Consider the following 24,706-nt stretch of genomic DNA (forward strand, 5'->3'; position numbering starts at 1 on the left):
AATGGGTCAAACAGCCTCCTCGCATGCCCTCATAATGAAGTTACCTAGCACATTATTATAAAGAAGTGAGTTCAAATTCCCGCATGATGATAAAAGTAGCTGCCATTGTGAGCGACTGACCATTTTACTTATGAAAGTAAAAATGGGGAACAGGGAACAGGGTCTAATATCCCAAAACGTAAGAGAAGATAGGGGGGAGTCCCACCCGCCACGGGTGCCGTGTAATCCCGTGCTACCTGCTCCATGGTTGGATAGCCGGCGACTAAACCGTCTCCCCCACCTGATTTGCCAGATGAGGAGGAGGCTGTGAACCCCCTGAAGGACCAAAAACAAGACCTGTCAAAGGACAGATGAGCTCCTAGCGGGCCAACGGCCATCCACACTTCAGTAGAAGTTGCGATCACTGTCGTACATAGGATTGTAAGGCCCGTGCACGTTGATGATTTCAACGATGATGATGATGATAGAGAAGAAAACAAATGGATTTTCATTGTAATAAGTTGAGGTTGCAAAATAAATATATCTTGAAAAAGCCAACACTTACCTGTTGTGGAAGGAATGCTGGTTGATGTCACAGTTGATGTTACTTCTGGAAAATAACAAACAAACTCAAATCATAAAGTCAACTCAATTCTCATACCGCTCAAGCAGATTTCAGATATAAGAAAAATGAATGTAGAAATGACTAGAAGTACTTAGTAGGTCAAGCAGCATCTATTAAGAATTAACATTTGAGACTGATTATATTTTACAAGTACTGGAAAATTTAGAATGATCCCTTCATTCAATATATAGACCAATGCTTGTTATTGGAAATTGTAGTGGATAGGTCAAATAATTAGACTTTTACTGAAGACGAGTGGAAGTTTTAATTGAACAACCAAACCCAACAGCCAGTAAGTACATACTGACAGAGGCGATCACTCACTTGTTATGGATGAAGTGAAATTGAAGAAAGGAGGGGAAAGGAGTGCAACTGAAAATGATGTTTATGAGCTCAGCTGTGATATAAAAACCCATGGGTTTACATTGAGAGTAGTTATCACTCACCAGTTGTTGGACTGGTGGTAGATTCTGTTGTTGTTGTTGTCGCTGTTGTTGTAGTTTTTTCTGTAAACACATACATACATGTCCATTACATTCAACTTGAAGAATTACACATTTGAGAGCGGTGTAACAAAATGAACATATATTGCACAAATTAAAAGAAGTTGTGCAATAATATTTCAACATAATCACTGCAAATATACAATCCATACTACATTCAGCAATAATATTTGTATGTGTTTCAACTCCAGCACATACTTTGGGCATTACTGTCGTTCCTTTGCATTGTATTAAAGCACCATTCTAGTTTGTATCTCAATACTTTGAAATTCGAGAACATCCCATGAACTGCTGAGGCAAAATTGTGTTGCACATGGCAAGAGTGATCAACATTGTCACAACCTGCGAGTGGTACTGTATTTGAGCATATCCGTGTTAAAATGCTTGATAAAAGACATTACTCACCAGTTGTGGGGCTGGTGGTAGACTCGGTTGTGGTTGGCTCTGTTGTTGTTGTTGTTTTTTCTGCAAATAAAACCATTACATGCAACTTGAAGAATGATTCAACTGAGGGCAAGCGGTAGTTGAAATTGAATGACTGAACGTAACGGCTGGTAATAACCTACTGACAGAGGTGATCACTCACCTGTTGTGTAGGTAGTGGTGGTGCTTGGTGTCACCGTGGGAGTTGTTTCTTCTGGAAAATAATAAAGGCATTACATTTGTTTAACAAGGAACTGCAGGTGCTGGAAAATAGAAGGTAGACAAAAATGCTGGAGAAACTCAGCGGGTGCAGCAGCATCCATGGAGCGAAGGAAATAGGCAACGTTTTGGGCTGAAACAAGTCTGAAGAAGGGTTTCGGCTTGAAACGTTGCCTATTTCCTTCGCTCCATAAATGATGTTGCCCCCGCTGAGTTTCTCTAGCATTTATGTCTACCAAGGCATTACATTTGTTTTGAATTAAAATAATATGTATATGTATAGGGATGCTTGGGTAAACAAAAATTTGCAAATTAAAATATCACCATCCACCAGTTGTGGAAGTGGTTGTGAACCCAGTTGTGCTGGTTGTTGTAGATGTTTCTTCGAAAGAGAAACAAATTAATGGACAATTAAATCATCCATGTTGAATCGTAGATTTTGAATGACCAACAAATGCAGACGATAATTTTGACTATTTCAAAAGAGATTGTGTAAAGTGGAGATAAACTCCTTTAATTACTTCCTATCTTGCAAAGGACTTGCAAGAAATTGTACTAAAATATGGTCACAGCTGAAATGTAGGGAACACCATAAACTACTTATTCATACCTTCATCCTATAAACTATAGAGCTTAAAAATATTTCCTGAGAAATGTTGTTGTAATTATCGTTATTATTCATGGTAGTGGAGAGATTTTCCTGTTCTTTACTATTGGCCAGAAGATAAACCTCATTCACGACAGCACCCTCACAAACCCAGCTCAAAATCTCAAGCAGAATAGCACAGTATTGTCAGTGCTGCTCTATCCCTATCCTGCATCAGAGGACCATCAAGACTGAACCCACAGACTCTAAAATGGAATTATGAAATTGCAGGAACTTGATGCAAGGATGGGAACATGAGTGTATGATCTCAGCTGTGATTAAAAAAAAGCCATGAGGGTACGTTGAGAGAAGTTATCACTTACCAGTTGTAGGACTGGTGGTAGATTCAGTGGTGGTCGTGGGTGTTGTTGTTGTTGTTGTTGTTGTTGTTGTTTCTTCTATAAACAAATGCATACATGTCCTTTATATTCAACTTGAAGAAAGGCACATTTGAGAGAGTAGTAACAATATCAGCATATATTGCGTAAATTAAAAGATGTTGTGGAATAACTTCAACAAAGGTCATTGCAAATTTATAATCATCGCAACATTCAGCAGCAACATTTGTATTTGGTTCAATTCCAGCACAAGCTGGGCATACTTTGGACATTATTGTCCTTCTTTTAAAATGACTGTTAACAAGTACTGGAGAAGGTATCACTCACCAGTCGTGGGACTGGTGGTAGACTCAGTTGTAGTCGTGGGGACAGTTGTAGTCTCAGTTGGCTCGCAGCAAACTCTAATTCTGTAGTCACTACAAAATTGGCCAAAAGCATTTCCAGAGAACGTGCAGATCAATCCTATGTCTTTAATGCAGGTCACAGGATCTGGCGATGCACTTAGTGGCCAATCAGGATGGTCAGCAAATTGGCACTGAATATTAGTAATTTCATAGGAAGTAGATGGGCACAATTTAGTGCCATATGGTTTCAACAATTCATAATCATCTGGAGATGACGCTGATGGTGTATGGTTATTAGACCAAGGAGACCATACACCCAAACAGACTGGCACTGTAATGTAAAGAAAGAAAACATAAGGCAAACTTGTATAAAACAATACAGAGTGGAAAATATAAACATAAATATAAAAAACAAGCTTTGAGAAACATGGTTGTGCATTAAAATGAATCTTCCAAATTACAGTTTAAATGGGAATGGGACCAGTAAAATGGGAGTAATAACAATATGTTTGGGGAACTGTTGATTGATCTAAACTAAGATACAACCTTAAGTATCAGATAAGGAAACAGTAATTGCCAGTGCAGAACAGAACAATGTGGATATAAGGTGCTGTTTGTAATGAGCTTATATTGGCTACCTGTACTTCCTTGGGTTCCTCCTGTCACCCAGAGGCATGCTGGTAGATTAATTGGCTATTGTAAATTATCCCTTTGTATAGGCCAATACCAAAAGAATCAAAGGAGAGTGGATGTGAGAGAGAATATGTTGTAGAGTTACAGGGAAATAAGCAGGGGACATGACATTGTACTGTTGGAAGTTGAAAAGGACCCAATGGGTCAAACAGCCTCCTCGCATGCCCTCATAATGAAGTTACCTAGCACATTATTATAAAGAAGTGAGTTCAAATTCCCGCATGATGATAAAAGTAGCTGCCATTGTGAGCGACTGACCATTTTACTTATGAAAGTAAAAATGGGGAACAGGGAACAGGGTCTAATATACCAAAACGTAAGAGAAGATAGGGGGGAGTCCCACCCGCCACGGGTGCCGTGTAATCCCGTGCTACCTGCTCCATGGTTGGATAGCCGGCGACTAAACCGTCTCCCCCACCTGATTTGCCAGATGAGGAGGAGGCTGTGAACCCCCTGAAGGACCAAAAACAAGACCTGTCAAAGGACAGATGAGCTCCTAGCGGGCCAACGGCCATCCACACTTCAGTAGAAGTTGCGATCACTGTCGTACATAGGATTGTAAGGCCCGTGCACGTTGATGATTTCAACGATGATGATGATGATAGAGAAGAAAACAAATGGATTTTCATTGTAATAAGTTGAGGTTGCAAAATAAATATATCTTGAAAAAGCCAACACTTACCTGTTGTGGAAGGAATGCTGGTTGATGTCACAGTTGATGTTTCTTCTGGAAAATAACAAACAAACTCAAATCACAAAGTCAACTCAATTCTCATACCGCTCAAGCAGATTTCAGATATAAGAAAAATGAATGTAGAAATGACTAGAAGTACTTAGTAGGTCAAGCAGCATCTATTAAGAATTAACATTTGAGACTGATTATATTTTACAAGTACTGGAAAATTTAGAATGATCCCTTCATTCAATATATAGACCAATGCTTGTTATTGGAAATTGTAGTGGATAGGTCAAATAATTAGACTTTTACTGAAGACGAGTGGAAGTTTTAATTGAACAACCAAACCCAACAGCCAGTAAGTACATACTGACAGAGGCGATCACTCACTTGTTATGGATGAAGTGAAATTGAAGAAAGGAGGGGAAAGGAGTGCAACTGAAAATGATGTTTATGAGCTCAGCTGTGATATAAAAACCCATGGGTTTACATTGAGAGTAGTTATCACTCACCAGTTGTGGGACTGGTGGTAGATTCTGTTGTTGTTGTTGTCGCTGTTGTTGTAGTTTTTTCTGTAAACACATACATACATGTCCATTACATTCAACTTGAAGAATTACACATTTGAGAGCGGTGTAACAAAATGAACATATATTGCACAAATTAAAAGAAGTTGTGCAATAATATTTCAACATAATCACTGCAAATATACAATCCATACTACATTCAGCAATAGTATTTGTATGTGTTTCAACTCCAGCACATACTTTGGGCATTACTGTCGTTCCTTTGCATTGTATTAAAGCACCATTCTAGTTTGTATCTCAATACTTTGAAATTCGAGAACATCCCATGAACTGCTGAGGCAAAATTGTGTTGCACATGGCAAGAGTGATCAACATTGTCACAACCTGCGAGTGGTACTGTATTTGAGCATATCCGTGTTAAAATGCTTGATAAAAGACATTACTCACCAGTTGTGGGGCTGGTGGTAGACTCGGTTGTGGTTGGCTCTGTTGTTGTTGTTGTTTTTTCTGCAAATAAAACCATTACATGCAACTTGAAGAATGATTCAACTGAGGGCAAGCGGTAGTTGAAATTGAATGACTGAACGTAACGGCTGGTAATAACCTACTGACAGAGGTGATCACTCACCTGTTGTGTAGGTAGTGGTGGTGCTTGGTGTCACCGTGGGAGTTGTTTCTTCTGGAAAATAATAAAGGCATTACATTTGTTTAACAAGGAACTGCAGGTGCTGGAAAATAGAAGGTAGACAAAAATGCTGGAGAAACTCAGCGGGTGCAGCAGCATCCATGGAGCGAAGGAAATAGGCAACGTTTTGGGCTGAAACAAGTCTGAAGAAGGGTTTCGGCTTGAAACGTTGCCTATTTCCTTCGCTCCATAAATGATGTTGCCCCCGCTGAGTTTCTCTAGCATTTATGTCTACCAAGGCATTACATTTGTTTTGAATTAAAATAATATGTATATGTATAGGGATGCTTGGGTAAACAAAAATTTGCAAATTAAAATATCACCATCCACCAGTTGTGGAAGTGGTTGTGGACCCAGTTGTGCTGGTTGTTGTAGATGTTTCTTCGAAAGAGAAACAAATTAATGGACAATTAAATCATCCATGTTGAATCGTAAATTTTGAATGACCAACAAATGCAGACGATAATTTTGACTATTTCAAAAGAGATTGTGTAAAGTGGAGATAAACTCCTTTAATTACTTCCTATCTTGCAAAGGACTTGCAAGAAATTGTACTAAAATATGGTCACAGCTGAAATGTAGGGAACACCATAAACTACTTATTCATACCTTCATCCTATAAACTATAGAGCTTAAAAATATTTCCTGAGAAATGTTGTTGTAATTATCGTTATTATTCATGGTAGTGGAGAGATTTTCCTGTTCTTTCCTATTGGCCAGAAGATAAACCTCATTTACGACAGCACCCTCACAAACCCAGCTCAAAATCTCAAGCAGAATAGCACAGTATTGTCAGTGCTGCTCTATCCCTATCCTGCATCAGAGGACCATCAAGACTGAACCCACAGACTCTAAAATGGAATTATGAAATTGCGGAACTTGATGCAAAGATGGGAACATGAGTGTATGATCTCAGCTGTGATTAAAAAAAAGCCATGAGGGTACGTTGAGAGAAGTTATCACTTACCAGTTGTAGGACTGGTGGTAGATTCAGTGGTGGTCGTGGGTGTTGTTGTTGTTGTTGTTGTTGTTGTTGTTTCTTCTATAAACAAATGCATACATGTCCTTTATATTCGACTTGAAGAAAGGCACATTTGAGAGAGTAGTAACAAAATCAGCATATATTGCGTAAATTAAAAGATGTTGTGGAATAACTTCAACAAAAGTCATTGCAAATTTATAAACATCGCAACATTCAGCAGCAACATTTGTATTTGGTTCAATTCCAGCACAAGCTGGGCATACTTTGGACATTATTGTCCTTCTTTTAAAATGACTGTTAACAAGTACTGGAGAAGGTATCACTCACCAGTCGTGGGACTGGTGGTAGACTCAGTTGTAGTCGTGGGGACAGTTGTAGTCTCAGTTGGCTCGCAGCAAACTCTAATTCTGTAGTCACTACAAAATTGGCCAAAAGCATTTCCAGAGAACGTGCAGATCAATCCTATGTCTTTAATGCAGGTCACAGGATCTGGCGATGCACTTAGTGGCCAATCAGGATGGTCAGCAAATTGGCACTGAATATTAGTAATTTCATAGGAAGTAGATGGGCACAATTTAGTGCCATATGGTTTCAACAATTCATAATCATCTGGAGATGACGCTGATGGTGTATGGTTATTAGACCAAGGAGACCATACACCCAAACAGTCTGGCACTGTAATGTAAAGAAAGAAAACATAAGGCAAACTTGTATAAAACAATACAGAGTGGAAAATATAAACATAAATATAAAAAACAAGCTTTGAGAAACATGGTTGTGCATTAAAATGAATCTTCCAAATTACAGTTTAAATGGGAATGGGACCAAAAAATATTTCCTGAGAAATGTTGTTGTAATTATCGTTATTATTCATGGTAGTGGAGAGATTTTCCTGTTCTTTACTATTGGCCAGAAGATAAACCTCATTCACGACAGCACCCTCACAAACCCAGCTCAAAATCTCAAGCAGAATAGCACAGTATTGTCAGTGCTGCTCTATCCCTATCCTGCATCAGAGGACCATCAAGACTGAACCCACAGACTCTAAAATGGAATTATGAAATTGCAGAACTTGAAGCAAGGATGGGAACATGAGTGTATGATCTCAGCTGTGATTAAAAAAAAAGCCATGAGGGTACGTTGAGAGAAGTTATCACTTACCAGTTGTAGGACTGGTGGTAGATTCAGTGGTGGTCGTGGGTGTTGTTGTTGTTGTTGTTGTTGTTGTTGTTGTTTCTTCTATAAACAAATGCATACATGTCCTTTATATTCAACTTGAAGAAAGGCACATTTGAGAGAGTAGTAACAATATCAGCATATATTGCGTAAATTAAAAGATGTTGTGGAATAACTTCAACAAAAGTCATTGCAAATTTATAAACATCGCAACATTCAGCAGCAACATTTGTATTTGGTTCAATTCCAGCACAAGCTGGGCATACTTTGGACATTATTGTCCTTCTTTTAAAATGACTGTTAACAAGTACTGGAGAAGGTATCACTCACCAGTCGTGGGACTGGTGGTAGACTCAGTTGTAGTCGTGGGGACAGTTGTAGTCTCAGTTGGCTCGCAGCAAACTCTAATTCTGTAGTCACTACAAAATTGGCCCAAAGCATTTCCAGAGAACGTGCAGATCAATCCTATGTCTTTAATGCAGGTCACAGGATCTGGCGATGCACTTAGTGGCCAATCAGGATGGTCAGCAAATTGGCACTGAATATTAGTAATTTCATAGGAAGTAGATGGGCACAATTTAGTGCCATATGGTTTCAACAATTCATAATCATCTGGAGATGACGCTGATGGTGTATGGTTATTAGACCAAGGAGACCATACACCCAAACAGACTGGCACTGTAATGTAAAGAAAGAAAACATAAGGCAAACTTGTATAAAACAATACAGAGTGGAAAATATAAACATAAATATAAAAAACAAGCTTTGAGAAACATGGTTGTGCATTAAAATGAATCTTCCAAATTACAGTTTAAATGGGAATGGGACCAGTAAAATGGGAGTAATAACAATATGTTTGGGGAACTGTTGATTGATCTAAACTAAGATACAACCTTAAGTATCAGATAAGGAAACAGTAATTGCCAGTGCAGAACAGAACAATGTGGATATAAGGTGCTGTTTGTAATGAGCTTATATTGGCTACCTGTACTTCCTTGGGTTCCTCCTGTCACCCAGAGGCATGCTGGTAGATTAATTGGCTATTGTAAATTATCCCTTTGTATAGGCCAATACCAAAAGAATCAAAGGAGAGTGGATGTGAGAGAGAATATGTTGTAGAGTTACAGGGAAATAAGCAGGGGACATGACATTGTACTGTTGGAAGTTGAAAAGGACCCAATGGGTCAAACAGCCTCCTCGCATGCCCTCATAATGAAGTTACCTAGCACATTATTATAAAGAAGTGAGTTCAAATTCCCGCATGATGATAAAAGTAGCTGCCATTGTGAGCGACTGACCATTTTACTTATGAAAGTAAAAATGGGGAACAGGGAACAGGGTCTAATATACCAAAACGTAAGAGAAGATAGGGGGGAGTCCCACCCGCCACGGGTGCCGTGTAATCCCGTGCTACCTGCTCCATGGTTGGATAGCCGGCGACTAAACCGTCTCCCCCACCTGATTTGCCAGATGAGGAGGAGGCTGTGAACCCCCTGAAGGACCAAAAACAAGACCTGTCAAAGGACAGATGAGCTCCTAGCGGGCCAACGGCCATCCACACTTCAGTAGAAGTTGCGATCACTGTCGTACATAGGATTGTAAGGCCCGTGCACGTTGATGATTTCAACGATGATGATGATGATAGAGAAGAAAACAAATGGATTTTCATTGTAATAAGTTGAGGTTGCAAAATAAATATATCTTGAAAAAGCCAACACTTACCTGTTGTGGAAGGAATGCTGGTTGATGTCACAGTTGATGTTTCTTCTGGAAAATAACAAACAAACTCACATCACAAAGTCAACTCAATTCTCATACCGCTCAAGCAGATTTCAGATATAAGAAAAATTAATGTAGAAATGACTAGAAGTACTTAGTAGGTCAAGCAGCATCTATTAAGAATTAACATTTGAGACTGATTATATTTTACAAGTACTGGAAAATTTAGAATGATCCCTTCATTCAATATATAGACCAATGCTTGTTATTGGAAATTGTAGTGGATAGGTCAAATAATTAGACTTTTACTGAAGACGAGTGGAAGTTTTAATTGAACAACCAAACCCAACAGCCAGTAAGTACATACTGACAGAGGCGATCACTCACTTGTTATGGATGAAGTGAAATTGAAGAAAGGAGGGGAAAGGAGTGCAACTGAAAATGATGTTTATGAGCTCAGCTGTGATATAAAAACCCATGGGTTTACATTGAGAGTAGTTATCACTCACCAGTTGTGGGACTGGTGGTAGATTCTGTTGTTGTTGTTGTCGCTGTTGTTGTAGTTTTTTCTGTAAACACATACATACATGTCCTTTACATTCAACTTGAAGAATTACACATTTGAGAGCGGTGTAACAAAATGAACATATATTGCACAAATTAAAAGAAGTTGTGCAATAATATTTCAACATAATCACTGCAAATATACAATCCATACTACATTCAGCAATAATATTTGTATGTGTTTCAACTCCAGCACATACTTTGGGCATTACTGTCGTTCCTTTGCATTGTATTAAAGCACCATTCTAGTTTGTATCTCAAGACTTTGAAATTCGAGAACATCCCATGAGCTGCTGAGGTAAAATTGTGTTGCACATGGCAAGAGTGATCAACATTGTCACAACCTGCGAGTGGTACTGTATTTGAGCATATTTGTGTTAAAATGATTGATAAAAGGCATTACTCACCAGTTGTGGGGCTGGTGGTAGACTCGGTTGTGGTTGGCTCTGTTGTAGTTGTTGTTTTTTCTGCAAATAAAACCATTACATGCAACTTGAACAATGATTCAACTGAGGGCAAGCGGAAGTTGAAATTGAATGACTGAACGTAACGGCTGGTAATAACCTACTGACAGAGGTGATCACTCACCTGTTGTGTAGGTGGTGGTGGTGCTTGGTGTCACCGTGGGAGTTGTTTCTTCTGGAAAATAATAAAGGCATTACATTTGTTTAAGAAGGAACTGCAGGTGCTGGAAAATGGAAGGTAGACAAAAATGCTGGAGAAACTCAGCGGGGGCAATAGCATCTATGGAGCGAAGGAAATAGGCAACTTTTCGGGCTGAAACGGGTCTGAAGAAGGGTTTCGGCCTGAAATGCTAATTTCCTTCGCTCCATAGATGCTGCTGCACACCGCTGAGTTTCTCCAGCATTTTTGTCTACCAAGTCATTTGTTTTGAATTAAAATAATATGTATATGTATAGGGAAGCTTGTGTAAAAAAAATTACAAATTAAAATATCACCACCCACCAGTTATAGAAGTGGTTGTGGACCCAGTTGTGCTGGTTGTTGTAGATATTTCTTCGAAAGAGAAACAAATTAATGGACAATTAAATCATCCATGTTGAATCGTAGATTTTGAATGACCAACAAATGCAGACGGTAATTTTGACTATTTCAAAAGAGATTGTGTAAAGTAGAGATAAACTCCTTTAATTACTTCCTATCTTGCAAAGGCCTAGCAAGAAATTGTACTAAAATATGGTCACAGCTGAAATGTTGGGAAAACACCATAAACTACTTATTCATACCTTCATCCTATAAACTATAGAGCTTAAAAATATTTCCTGAGAAATGTTGTTGTAATTATCGTTATTATTCATGGTAGTGGAGAGATTTTCCTGTTCTTTACTATTGGCCAGAAGATAAACCTCATTCACGACAGCACCCTCACAAACCCAGCTCAAAATCTCAAGCAGAATAGCACAGTATTGTCAGTGCTGCTCTATCCCTATCCTGCATCAGAGGACCATCAAGACTGAACCCACAGACTCTGAAATGGAATTATGAAATTGCAGAACTTGAAGCAAGGACGGGAACATGAGTGTATGATCTCAGCTGTGATAAAAAAAAAAGCCATGAGGGTACGTTGAGAGAAGTTATCACTTACCAGTTGTAGGACTGGTGGTAGATTCAGTGGTGGTCGTGGGTGTTGTTGTTGTTGTTGTTGTTGTTGTTGTTGTTGTTTCTTCTATAAACAAATGCATACATGTCCTTTATATTCAACTTGAAGAAAGGCACATTTGAGAGAGTAGTAACAAAATCAGCATATATTGCGTAAATTAAAAGATGTTGTGGAATAACTTCAACAAAGGTCATTGCAAATTTATAATCATCGCAACATTCAGCAGCAACATTTGTATTTGGTTCAATTCCAGCACAAGCTGGGCATACTTTGGACATTATTGTCCTTCTTTTAAAATGACTGTTAACAAGTACTGGAGAAGGTATCACTCACCAGTCGTGGGACTGGTGGTAGACTCAGTTGTAGTCGTGGGGACAGTTGTAGTCTCAGTTGGCTCGCAGCAAACTCTAATTCTGTAGTCACTACAAAATTGGCCAAAAGCATTTCCAGAGAACCTGCAGATCAATCCTATGTCTTTAATGCAGGTCACAGGATCTGGCGATGCGCTTAGTGGCCAATCAGGATGGTCAGCAAATTGGCACTGAATATTAGTAATTTCATAGGAAGTAGATGGGCACAATTTAATGCCATATGGTTTCAACAATTCATAATCATCTGGAGATGACGCTGATGGTGTATGGTTATTAGACCAAGGAGACCATACACCCAAACAGACTGGCACTGTAATGTAAAGAAAGAAAACATAAGGCAAACTTGTATAAAACAATACAGAGTGGAAAATATAAACATAAATATAAAAAACAAGCTTTGAGAAACATGGTTGTGCATTAAAATGAATCTTCCAAATTACAGTTTAAATGGGAATGGGACCAGTAAAATGGGAGTAATAACAATATGTTTGGGGAACTGTTGATTGATCTAAACTAAGATACAACCTTAAGTATCAGATAAGGAAACAGTAATTGCCAGTGCAGAACAGAACAATGTGGAAAAAGCATACAGCACAAACGTGAGATGTCACTTATCAGGCAGCTGACTGCAGCTGTGCACTAACTATTGCATGATTTTAACTGCCGGATATTCTTTCCACTTTGATGGGTTGGTCTCGGCGTGCTGTTGAAGAACATTATTGGAGTAGTTGCACTGCCTCACCATATCACCTTTAAACATGCTACGTACTGTATATGGTGAAAAGATACACCATATATGCAGGAGAGATTAATTGGTGGGCAAGAGGGAAATGGCAAAAAGGTAGCTGCTCCAGGATAAATAAGATAAAGGAACACGTTTGCTGTCAATTCATAAAACAGAATCAAGAGTTAAAGCAGGAAAGAGATTATAATGAAAAGAAGACCACTGCTGTGAAAGGCTGTGCCTCGCCTTTGCCTGAAAGCTTGAGAGATCCAAGTTCAATCCTGATATAAGGTGCTGTTTGTATGGTACTTATATTGGCTACCTGTACTTCCTTGGGTTCCTCTTGTCACCCAGAGACATGCTGGTAGATTAATTGGCTATTGTAAATTATCCCTTTGTATAGGCCAATACCAAAAGAATCAAAGGAGAGTGGATGTGAGAGAGAATATGTTGTAGAGTTACAGGGAAATAAGCAGGGGACATGACATTGTACTGTTAGAAGTTGAAAAGGCCCAATGGGTCAAACAGCCTCCTCGCATGCCCTCATAATGAAGTTACCTAGCACATTATTATAAAGAAGTGAGTTCAAATTCCCGCATGATGATAAAAGTAGCTGCCATTGTGAGCGACTGACCATTTTACTTATGAAAGTAAAAATGGGGAACAGGGAACAGGGTCTAATATACCAAAACGTTAGAGAAGATAGGGGGGAGTCCCACCCGCCACGGGTGCCGTGTAATCCCGTGCTACCTGCTCCATGGTTGGATAGTCGGCGACTAAACCGTCTCCCCCACCTGATTTGCCAGATGAGGAGGAGGCTGTGAACCCCCTGAAGGACCAAAAACAAGACCTGTCAAAGGACAGATGAGCTCCTAGCGGGCCAACGGCCATCCACACTTCAGTAGAAGTTGCGATCACTGTCGTACATAGGATTGTAAGGCCCGTGCACGTTGATGATTTCAACGATGATGATGATGATAGAGATGAAAACAAATGGATTTTCATTGTAATAAGTTGAGGTTGCAAAATAAATATATCTTGAAAAAGCCAAAACTTACCTGTTGTGGAAGGAATGCTGGTGGATGTCACAGTTGATGTTTCTTCTGGAAAATAACAAACAAATTCAAATCACAAAGTCAACTCAATTCTTATACCGCTCAAGCAGATTTCAGACATAAGAAAAATGAAAGCAGAAATGACGGGAAGTACTTGGTAGGTCTAGCAGCATCTTTTAAGAATTAACATTTGAGATTGTTCATATTTTATAAGTACTTAAAAAATTAGAATGAAACAAAATTTATGGTGCAGAGATATGGGGGAGGATGTAAAGACCAGGAGAGATTGAGTGACCCAAATGGTGATGAAAGATGGAAAGAAAGGATAAGAAAGAACAAGGCGTATGTCTGGAAAAAGTGTTACTGCAAAGAAACAAATCTATCTATATCTATATATACCACTAAAACTCTCATCTTGTTTATTTGTTTGTTTCGATGTGTGTGAGTGCCTGAAATACAGCCAAAACGTTACATGATAGCGCTACAATGTTTGCCCCACCGTACTCACCATTGTCCTGTGATGTGCAGTATCAATTTCCCTTCAGATTGACATTATATTTTATAATGACATTAGATTTTATTGACATTTAAAACCTAAAAAAAATTAAAACACCACCCCCCACTTGCCGTCTTTACTTGACTGGCATCACAAATAGCACCCAACAGGTCCTCAGCCAGCCTGCGCAGCTGGGGCCTTTGCCAATTTTCAGATTGCCACTTTTATTTTTTGCATGTACTTTCTGGCCTCACAACAGGGACCCAGCGGCTCCATGGGTAAGTTTCTTTCTATTTTACAAACACCTCCATGGGGCCTCTATTTCCTTATTAACTTTAACTTAATTTCTGCCGTTAACGGCACAACTTTGACCACCGCTGTCGCGCCTGCGCAGTGGGCCGGGTATCCGCGCTTACGCAGTTGGGGAAAGCTTGCTGGGCCTGCCGCCATTTTGAGATTGCCATCTTGACTCACGTCACAATGGGGGCTTTCTGTTTCGCTAGTATGGGTGTTGCGGGCCGAAGGTACTGGTTTCCAGAGGGCTAGTATAGACATTGTGGGCCAAATGGATTCTCGGGCTGGCAGCTAACTGTTGCAACGATTTTAAAAGCCAAGCCAAGGCAAACAATTTGGCTGCAGCCAACCGACAACCAAAATTCATTTTGTGAACACAAACATTTTTAAAAAGGTGAGGCAAACAATTGGGCAGCAGCCACCTGACAACCAAAATTCATTTTGTGAACACAAACTTTTAAAAAAAAGGCGATGCAAACAATTGGGCAGCAGCCACCTGACAACCAAAATTCATTTTGTGAACACAAACTTTAAATAAAAAGGCAAACAATTTGGCAGCAGCCACATCGAGTGGACTCACCGTGGAGTAGACGTGCGTTCAGTGTTATTCACAGCTCAGAGAGCCGTGACCCTCTCGCTTCCTGGGTCTGACAGGGAATGAGTGAGGCACGACACTTCCGGGTTTTATAGTCCCTCCCCCCTCCCCTTGCCTCCAGCGGGGGCAGCAGAGAGAATGGGGAATTTTATTAAAACATTAATATATCTCTGATTTTTCATCGATGGGAAAAATCCTCTGGTCCCGGAAGGCGGAGGGGGGCTCTGCGCGAGGTGGCCAAAAATGACGGCCGTAGGTGGCGGCGTTCTCTCGGAAATCGCAGCACAATGGGCCAAAAGCGGTCAAGATCAGACTTTTAGTAATATAGAAGATGAGAATTACAGTGTCTGTTATTTGAATGTTCCCTACATTTCCACTCTGTATCTCCAACACTGTTCCAATAAAGTTCAGTACTCAGTGTAAGTTACAGTGCCTCATCTTACAATTACGCATATGGCATTAGGACCCAAGAGTAAATTTAACTGTTTATGTTAATGTAAATGTAATTGTACATTTCTTTGTACAAGGACAATATTAAATAGTACTTAGAAGCATTGCCATCAGTTTAAAGGGAATTTGTGAAAAGGGTAGGGAGCTGCAAAATTTAACAATATCAACATTATTTAACAATATAGCGAAACTGGCAGAAAATAACTGTGGAAAACAGAGTTGAACAGGGATGTCAACAAGATTTTTTATTAAAAGGTGCAGTAGAATGGAAAATATGTGAGTGGTAATGGTTATTATGATCATCCTTCCATTATATAAATATTCAGATGTAACCCAAGGCCTTGGCTGCAAGAAATTGGGTATTGTAGATTTGATCTTCATGTCAGCTTCATAGGTCTATCACAATATTGAGGGAGGCTCGAATTAGAGATTTACTGACACTGTGGTTACATATTAACTCTCGAGCAGATGTTGTATGTGTGGTAGTAGGAGGAAATGAGATGGAAGGGAAGGGAAGGGATCAGAATGGTGCTATTATGCAGGGTAAGGGAAGGTTTGAAATGAAGGGTTGACAGTCCAGTAAGTCAACTGAGTAGGGATCATTGTGATGGGAAGGAGGGTGGTTAATGCAGATTAAAGGGTCAGTGTATTAGCGGAGACCAAGGACATTGGGTAGTACATTAAATTCAGCAGGTTTTAGGTAATTATCTGACTTTGTAATTTTATTTTAAAAGGTAAACTTGAATATGCTCATAAATTATATCTCTTACCAACAGCACATTCCAAATTATTGCAAATTTGTGGTTAAAGTCATTTATATTTTAATTTTGCCTTTGGTTCTTTTGCCAATTACCCTGGGACCCCCTTTTTAGTATGTATCTGGTAGATCATTGGCCACAATGTATACAAAAGCCATGCATCACAAATCATTTCATGAACTTTACATTGCAAAAAGCCAGTTTGATGTCACATCTGTTTTACTTCATATTTTCATTGAGATCCAACAACAAAAGTGTAAATTTTACTCAAAAGGAACAGAGAACAATACAGCACAGGAACTGGTCCATCAACCCACTATGTCTGTGCCAAACATGATGCCAAGTCCAATCCTTATCTGCCAGTACATAAAACATACCCTCCATTTCCTGCATATCCATGTGCCTATCCAAAAGTCTTTTAAACACCATTGTATCTGCCTCCATCGCCACCCTCAGCAGTGGGCCAGGCACTCAACACCCACCACATAACAAATCATCTCTAAACGTTGCCCAGCCCCAAAATGGACAATTGTGCAGGCAGAGATTAGTTGCAGGCAGAGGAGATTAGTTGAATTTAGCATCATGTGAACCAAAAGGCCTGTTATTGTGCTGTACTGTTCTATGCGAGGATGTTCCTGATATACATTCATTATTCTTATCAACAGTTAGCCATGCTGGCAACATGAAACCCTGACCTTATGTGCTTTTCACAAGTGAGTTTAAAACATGAGCCAAAGCTCAGACTTTATCGATTCAAATTGCCTCTTACACCTACAGTTGTTTTGGGCTTGTTCCTATGAGGCAGGAGCTGTGAATGTGAATGGAGATGAGACCTACTTGACTGAATCATACATTTGCCTTATGGAGCCAGGAGAGACTCTCATTTGCCGTTTTTACACAATATTTGTCATCTCTTTGAGATCCAGGTGCAGTATGCAGATTAAAGTTACTGATTGTCAACATCATGAAACGTGTTGGAAAGTGATAACCAGCTTATGAATCCCATTTATAATTATTATGTCCAAAAGTACAGACATACCAATGTCCAGTTTCACCTCTGATCATTTGAAATCTGTTCTTATCATATTGTAAATATTACACACCATAACCTGTAACTAATATCACCTTACCTGGGCTAGTGATTGGTGAAGACATTGTTGAAGTTGATGTAAGTGGAGTTGTGGTCAACAGTGTTGTAGATGGAACAGTTGTGGTCTTTATTCCTGTTGTTATGAACATGTACATAATACCATTTCAGTCCTTATCTCTTTCTGATATTTCCTCAAGGCAACAACCATGTCATTTAAGTAACAGAAATATGCCTTATCAAATTCGTAATCAACTACCAAAACATTTGATATACAGATTAAAACTTGCACTTACCAAAATAGAAAATAAACAAATAAATATATATATATAAATGCAAACAAAACACCAAGTTTTATGTTTTGTCATTGTGTCAATGGGGTTGGCAGTCACAGCCATGTCTTCTTCAGACTAAAAACACATAAACAGATGTCTCAGAGTGCAGTCGCTGAGTGCAGGGGAGTCGCAGTAGCCCTGGCCATCTCCTTAAAGTAATCCCTCAATGTTTACTCCACTTCTCCCAGCCACCGAGCTTTAACTCATTAGTTTAGTTTAAAGATACAGCATGAAAACAGGCATTTTGGCTCACCGAGTCCACGCTGACCATCGATTACCCATTAACATTAGTTCTATGTTATCCCACTTTTTCATTTGTTCCCTACACATTAGGAGCAACTTACAGAGGCCAATGAACCAACAAACCCGCCATCTTTGAGATGTAGGAGGACACGGAGGAAAGCCACGTGGTCACAGGGAGGTGAGCAAACTCCACACTGACAGCACCATTCCTTCTATGTCACTTTTCTCCCATGAATCCCAATGCTTGAATTCCATTCCTTTCCCAAATAAACCCACTTCCATTCCTTTGCCAAATAAACACAAATAAACCCCCTTTCATGTTCAGTGAGCCTTGTGCATCAGACAGTACGACTCACAAATTAAGAGCCTGGCAGTGCTACGGTCTGAGGCATCAGTTCACATATCATCGGTGTTGTGGCCATTTGGCTTGTTTTGTAGGTCATTGATGATGGCATATGCCTTTAAATTTTAGACTGCCCGTTATGTTGTGGGTGGGATTTATGACGTGTTTTGGGGCGTGGTTGGAGCTTAGATGCTTGCGCAGAAGTTTAGTTTTTAGATTAGTTTGGAGAGACGATGGGGTAGGTTAACCCTTCTACCATGCGGGCCACATGCCAAATCATGCCAGTGTTACGGAGACACGAGGAGTTTTCTAATGTTTAAGGTAATAAGCTGGAGTTCAATGAAGATTGTAGTAACGAGTCGTAAGAAATTTGGATGTATCTTACTGTTTTCTATCAGCAATAAAGCATTTACTCATCAAAAGACTGTGTTTTGAATCCATATCTATGAAGATGCTCTGAAGGACTGTGAGTGAGCTCGCATGTGTTTCGAAGACACCCCCTTCAACCATTCTCATCCATTTAGCGGCTAGCGTGCTAATTACCTGAAAGATATGATAATTTGCCGCTTCAATAGGACTGGAGGGAGCATGACAAAGGTGGGTGGCTCAGCTGGGACTCCTAACCCAATCAACAAAATGACTCGTGTTCAAATCTTATTGCCAAACAATTTTGAGTGATTAAAAATTGATGAAACTTGTTGTTTCATCTGGGTCTAATGTTGGTCTCAAATGTTAAATAAGAATGGTGGCTTCTCATGTCATCACTGATAAATTGGTTTAAAATGAGAGCAAAACATTCTCTTATAACGTGGGATTCAAGAGGAAAAGGAGATTGCGTTGCAGAAAATCACGATTATAGCAAATGCAATCACTCTATAATGCAGGGGTCATCTTTGTTGGGTACATTTTGCCTGCATGCATGAGTGTTTCTTAGCTCTGCTATAACTTCAGTACAAGTTGTGGGTGACAAATCACCCTCTACAATAATCCCCAATATGGGTGCTCCGCAAGAATGTGTTCTCAGCCCCCTTCATTACTCCTTATTCACCACGATTGTGCAGCCTCGTACAAATCAAACTCAATTTACAAATTCATGGGTGACACCACCGTAGTGGCATGGATACCAAATAATGATGAGACAGAGTACAGGAAGGACATTGAGAACCTTGTAACCTGGTGTCACGTTAATAATCTTTCTCTCAATGTCAACAAGACAAAGGAGATAGTGATCAACTTCCGAATTCAGGTGAAGTGCTACACATACATTGACACTGCCAAAATAGAGATGGTTGAAAGCTTCAAGTTCCTAGCAGTAAATATCACCAGAACCTTGTCCTGAACTAGCCGTATCGAAGCAAAGGCCATGAAAGCACACCAATGCCTCTTCTTCCTCAGAAGGCTTAGCAAGTTTGGCATGTCTTCAACAAACTCTCACCAACATCTACAGATGTGCTAATTATTCACATCTGGCATTTGAAAAGTAATGTTTTGGAAATATTTAAACTGAAGATATAACTACAACTGCTGATACTTTTAATATTGCACTGCAAATAAGCAAACATTCTCCTTTATCGCAAAACAATACTGCATTCCTTTAACAGGTGAATGCTGAAAGTTATTACTTACTTTGGCAAGTAGTGATTCCATGATGGCATGTACTGTCAACAAAAAGAAAGATGTTACAAATAAAACAAACTAAAGAACTACAAACTAGTCTAAAGACATATTGTGTTGCAATGGTTGAACCTCTCTGGAAAGATGGACAACAAATAGATACAAAGCAAGAATTGGAAAGGTAAAAACTCTGTTAGCTCTGAAATCACGACCAAAAACCATGGTCCACATGATGATTTAAAAATGTAATGGAGGCAATGTATGGTCAAGGTAATAGATTCTTTACTAATAGCAGAATGAGACATAAGAAGCTTTAATAAATTTTGTTGGTTTATTCATGGGTAATCACAGACCACCTGCACTTTATTGTTGCAACTCATGGGGGAGTTAACCTTTAAAGGAGCAATAGCCTTCATTTAATGTTCATAATTCACAATAAATATTACAATATAGTGTAACAATGAAGAATAATTATTAAGGGATGGACTCTCAGATAGAATAGTCACTGATTATTGTTGGACAGAGAGAATAAAGAAAATGAAGAACTTTTTGCTGAAGGAACAGAAAATGAATATAATTGCAAACTGTAGATGAAAGTCACTGAAATAGGTGAGGGAGGGTGGTGGGTGGGAAGGAATTTGAAAACAATTATTTTGGCCTTTGTTCAGGTGTGAAATTATCCTAGACTGCATTTTATATTTCAATTATTAAAATAGCTAATGTCACTATTTAAACCTCAAAAATTATTTATGGCATTTTTAAGGAAATATTTGTAAAACCCAGTTTTTTGGCATTTAATTTGTTTTTTCTTTCAATATTAGAACAGTGATCAATACATTTACTGATGTGACTACTTTACCATTCTTCACAATCACTTATTGTTGTTTGACCAGGTTGTAGTATTCTCCCATCATTATAACATGTGCACTGTGGTAGTGTAACACATTTCATAATATTTTCATCCAAGTAAGGTGCATTATCTGGGCACTTTGCATAGCAACCTAAAATAGTGAGAAGTAAAAATTACCATCGAGATAAACAGGAATATTGTAAATGCAGGAGATCTTGACACCAATAAAATGTATCTCCATTCTAAATATGCACAAATCTCCAACGAATGACAGTATAAGCATGATTTTTTTAATGAAGATTTATCAAAATATATTGATACTTTAACTGAGTATAATGTGTAATGAATTGCATAATGAATTGATTATTATGATTTTTATTTTTAAGAACTGAAACTTAGTCTAACCTAAAAGTATTGTTTAAAAAAATTGTAAAATGATTGTGACATATTTGAATAAATTCGAAACAGCACCTTCTAGACTTGCAGAGTACTTTTTCCTTGTGCAAGTTTTTGTTGTTGTTGTTCCACACGGCTGATAATGCCAACGGCAGTCACCAAGACTGTTATAATAGTCACAGAATACAGCTGGAGAATAACAGAAACAATCAAATTGTGATTTTGGCTTGGTTATTCATTGCCCAAAATGAGCACAATATTGCATGGCAAACAGTCACTGTATATTTATTTTATAGATATTGGTCTGTGAACTGGAGTGTTGGACTCTCAGACATCTGTCCTTACCATGGCAGATACTCGGACACATTTATTCTCCTATTCCAAAGAGTATACATGTTGATAAATGAGTTGACTTATGTAGTAGGTAAAGGAGAATTGTCATGAGCACCAATACAATCAACCTGCAAAGTATATATTTTTAGATAAAGCGGACCAACAGTAACATTGATAGATGGAATGATATGTGCATTTATTCTTAAGTGTATGCCAAACTTGGAGGATAGAGACTGAATGTTGGCAGAACATCATCTTCAAATTAATAGCCACAAATCTCCTTCATAAGCAAACAGACGAGATTTAATTAAACAAATATTGTGGATTTGTTGCAGATTAGCAGGTGTTGGAATATTCTGCTGCGTGAGGTTCTGAATGTATTTTGCTTGATGAATCAAGGATTAAAAGTGTACAGTGATAGTAATCTGCCTTTCATTAAAAGGATCAAAATGACCTGCCTTTCATTGCAAGGATCAAAATCAGTTTTGATATGTTATCCATCGTGAGCCAAAAAGTGATTCAGTAAACAGTGCACAAATAATTATCCGAGAGTATCCTCCAAACAGAATCAAGGTATCAAGGTCAGTTTATTGTCACATGTACCAATTAAGGTGCAGTGAAATTAAAATTACCATACAACCATATTTTTCAAAAAGCGATAAGTCACACAACTACATAAAAGTTAACATAAACATCCATCACAGCGAATTCCCCACATTCTTCACTGTGATGGAAGGCAATAAAGGCCAATCTTCTTGAAACATTGATTCTGTTTGGAGAATACCCTCGGATAATTAATTGTGCACTGTTTACTGAACCAAGTAGAAGATGCAGGATCTTGTGTCAAAAGAGACATGGAATTGAAGAAGGAAATATGGTTTCTTTATTGCAATTACAAAATGGCACAGATTTTAAACAGCACCAAGCATCAATCTGGACTTTGAGAACACAAGAGTCTGCAGATGCGGGAATCTGGAACAACAATCTGAATAATTATGGTACTCTGCGGATCAATATGTTCTGCTATCTATAAAAGTATGTTGATGAGCTCTTATACCTTAATTGTTCTCTACAAGGAATACAGAAGTTTAGACTTACGGCAGAATTCGGGGGTTCTCCAGCGAATGCAAACATCAGCCTTGTTGCAAGCCTCTGCGTACACAGCAATAGCAGTACATAAACCCTGGTATTTTCCCTCCATATCACAAACACAAGCTTCTTGGACACAAGCATCATAAAATGGGTTTGGGTTAACCTGATAAAGAGTCACAATGTCAGAAATCATGATTGAATTATGGATTCTATTTAAATTTCAAATTTAACTGGCATCTTACCATTTTATGACAAGCTTGAAAGACTGGGCCAGTAATTATGCTGCACCTCTTCTGAGCCCATGCTAAACAATATGGATTGTTATCACATGGGTATATTTCGTTTACTGTGTCAGAGCATGACTGCATGGACTTCCAACTGTTCCCAAAGACCATAAAGCTGGTCACCAAGGAGTTCCCCTTCGTTGTTAAGTCGTCTTCAATGTTTTCATTGAAATTTCCACAAAGGCCACAAACTTTATTCTTATGTGTGTAAAAAAAGCAAAATAATGGTTACTATTCTAAATTCACAATTCAAATGTCCTACTTTTTCCAAGTTAACCCAATACAAATGTCAGAATTATCAATCTTTCATTGCAATAAACCACCTAGTCTCTTCTTGAGATCCAGTTTGGCACCATACAAACATAATTAATCAATTAAATCATTACAATTATTTAATTTGTTAATTTTTGACCTAGTCGTTGATCTTTTACATAATTTTCAGTGTTCCTCGCTTCAGAAGCACAGCTTTTGTCTACTCCAAAAATAAACGCAATCATAGAGAGAGCGAAGCATCAGGAGGGTTTTACATCACAACCAGAACCAAAGACATTAGCTATAAAGAGGTTATAATTTAGTTTGTGAATGCAATATATAAAGCAAGTTATTTCACTCTTCATTACCTATGGATTAATATGGTTGAAAATTCAAATTATTTTCAATAAACTGCTAAATTATACAAGATGGGGATTTGGGGCAGTTCTGGATTGATTAACTAATCTATTGGTTGAAGGCCTTCACCATAAGTTCAGTGTCACAACTTTTCATGATAAAAGTTGGCACAAGTATATAAAAGAAAATTAAACTGCTAAATGTATAATTTAAAATGAAGAATAATTCAAGACTATTAACTGATCCAATTATATTTTATCTTCCTTATTTTCAACAAACTCTTGGCTTTGAATCCTCGTGATCTTTACCATGTATACAGACATTGTACACATTTCTACTTCACTGTTTAACTCCTCAAAGCATCAAGCCATCCTTTGAATGAAATGTCAACCTCATAAATTCGAATTCAAAATCTGTATGTGAACTGTTGTCTTTAAATATATACACTACTTGCAAACTCTTGAAAATAGATGGCATCAAAAGGGTAATTTTAAAACAATTCCTCTTGCTTTCATATTTTTGCTTTCATTTAAGTGATTTATCATTTCATATAAAGCTTCATATAGTTTTTTTAACTATCAGTAATGTCATCTCAGACTAATGCCGTGACATTCTCCTTAATCAATAAGGCAACACCCTCTTTACCATTTTGCTATTCCAGGAGAGCTGCATGAAAGTCAGATAATGACTTAAAACCTGTCGAATTTAATGTACTACCCAATGTCGATCTCCACTAATACCCTGACCTATTAATCTGCACCAATCACCCCCTATCACCCCCCCCCCCCCCTCTCCTCTCCCCATCACAATGATCCCTTCTCAGCTGATTTACTGGACTGATTTACTGGTCAACCCTTCATCTGCTTGTCTCAACCTTCCCTTACCCTGCATAATAGCACCATTCTGATCCCTTCCCTTCTCTTCCTTCTCATTTCCTCCTACCACCACATGTAAGAGATCTGCTAGAGTGTTAGTGTGTCACCACAGTGTCAATAAATCTCTAATTCGAGCCTCCCTCAATTATGTGATAGACCTATCAAGCTGACGTGAAGATAAA

The 24,706-nt window shown here is 38.6% G+C and overlaps 2 protein-coding genes across 2 annotated transcripts in view; both read right to left on the reverse strand.

Moving 5' to 3' along the window:
• The window catches only part of LOC116984970 (mucin-5AC-like), a 57,018-nt gene extending 55,430 nt beyond the window's left edge, over positions 1–1,588 (reverse strand). Inside the window, exons 1-3 of the mRNA XM_033039331.1 lie at positions 1,513–1,588; positions 1,051–1,110; positions 545–589 (exon numbers count right to left, since the gene is read on the reverse strand). Of these exons, the coding sequence (XP_032895222.1) occupies positions 545–589; positions 1,051–1,110; positions 1,513–1,588 (181 nt within the window). The remainder of the gene's footprint in view (positions 1–544; positions 590–1,050; positions 1,111–1,512) is intronic.
• A 63-nt stretch (positions 1,589–1,651) lies between these two features.
• Positions 1,652–24,706, reverse strand: part of LOC116984906 (mucin-2-like) — a 50,780-nt gene continuing 27,725 nt past the window's right edge. The window contains exons 24-47 of the mRNA XM_033039299.1: positions 22,999–23,238; positions 22,763–22,919; positions 21,407–21,520; positions 20,945–21,086; positions 20,098–20,129; positions 17,594–17,686; positions 13,874–13,918; positions 12,054–12,401; positions 11,706–11,786; positions 10,688–10,738; positions 10,507–10,566; positions 10,045–10,104; positions 9,539–9,583; positions 8,147–8,494; positions 7,802–7,879; positions 5,989–6,039; positions 5,602–5,652; positions 5,421–5,480; positions 4,959–5,018; positions 4,453–4,497; positions 3,061–3,408; positions 2,719–2,793; positions 2,081–2,131; positions 1,652–1,744 (exon numbers count right to left, since the gene is read on the reverse strand). Coding sequence (XP_032895190.1) covers positions 1,686–1,744; positions 2,081–2,131; positions 2,719–2,793; positions 3,061–3,408; positions 4,453–4,497; positions 4,959–5,018; positions 5,421–5,480; positions 5,602–5,652; positions 5,989–6,039; positions 7,802–7,879; positions 8,147–8,494; positions 9,539–9,583; positions 10,045–10,104; positions 10,507–10,566; positions 10,688–10,738; positions 11,706–11,786; positions 12,054–12,401; positions 13,874–13,918; positions 17,594–17,686; positions 20,098–20,129; positions 20,945–21,086; positions 21,407–21,520; positions 22,763–22,919; positions 22,999–23,238 — 2,694 coding nt within the window. The 3' untranslated portion in view covers positions 1,652–1,685. The remainder of the gene's footprint in view (positions 1,745–2,080; positions 2,132–2,718; positions 2,794–3,060; positions 3,409–4,452; positions 4,498–4,958; positions 5,019–5,420; positions 5,481–5,601; positions 5,653–5,988; positions 6,040–7,801; positions 7,880–8,146; positions 8,495–9,538; positions 9,584–10,044; positions 10,105–10,506; positions 10,567–10,687; positions 10,739–11,705; positions 11,787–12,053; positions 12,402–13,873; positions 13,919–17,593; positions 17,687–20,097; positions 20,130–20,944; positions 21,087–21,406; positions 21,521–22,762; positions 22,920–22,998; positions 23,239–24,706) is intronic.

The sequence above is a fragment of the Amblyraja radiata genome, chromosome 21 (genome assembly GCF_010909765.2).
Source record: "Amblyraja radiata isolate CabotCenter1 chromosome 21, sAmbRad1.1.pri, whole genome shotgun sequence".
NCBI classification, from domain to species: domain Eukaryota; kingdom Metazoa; phylum Chordata; class Chondrichthyes; order Rajiformes; family Rajidae; genus Amblyraja; species Amblyraja radiata.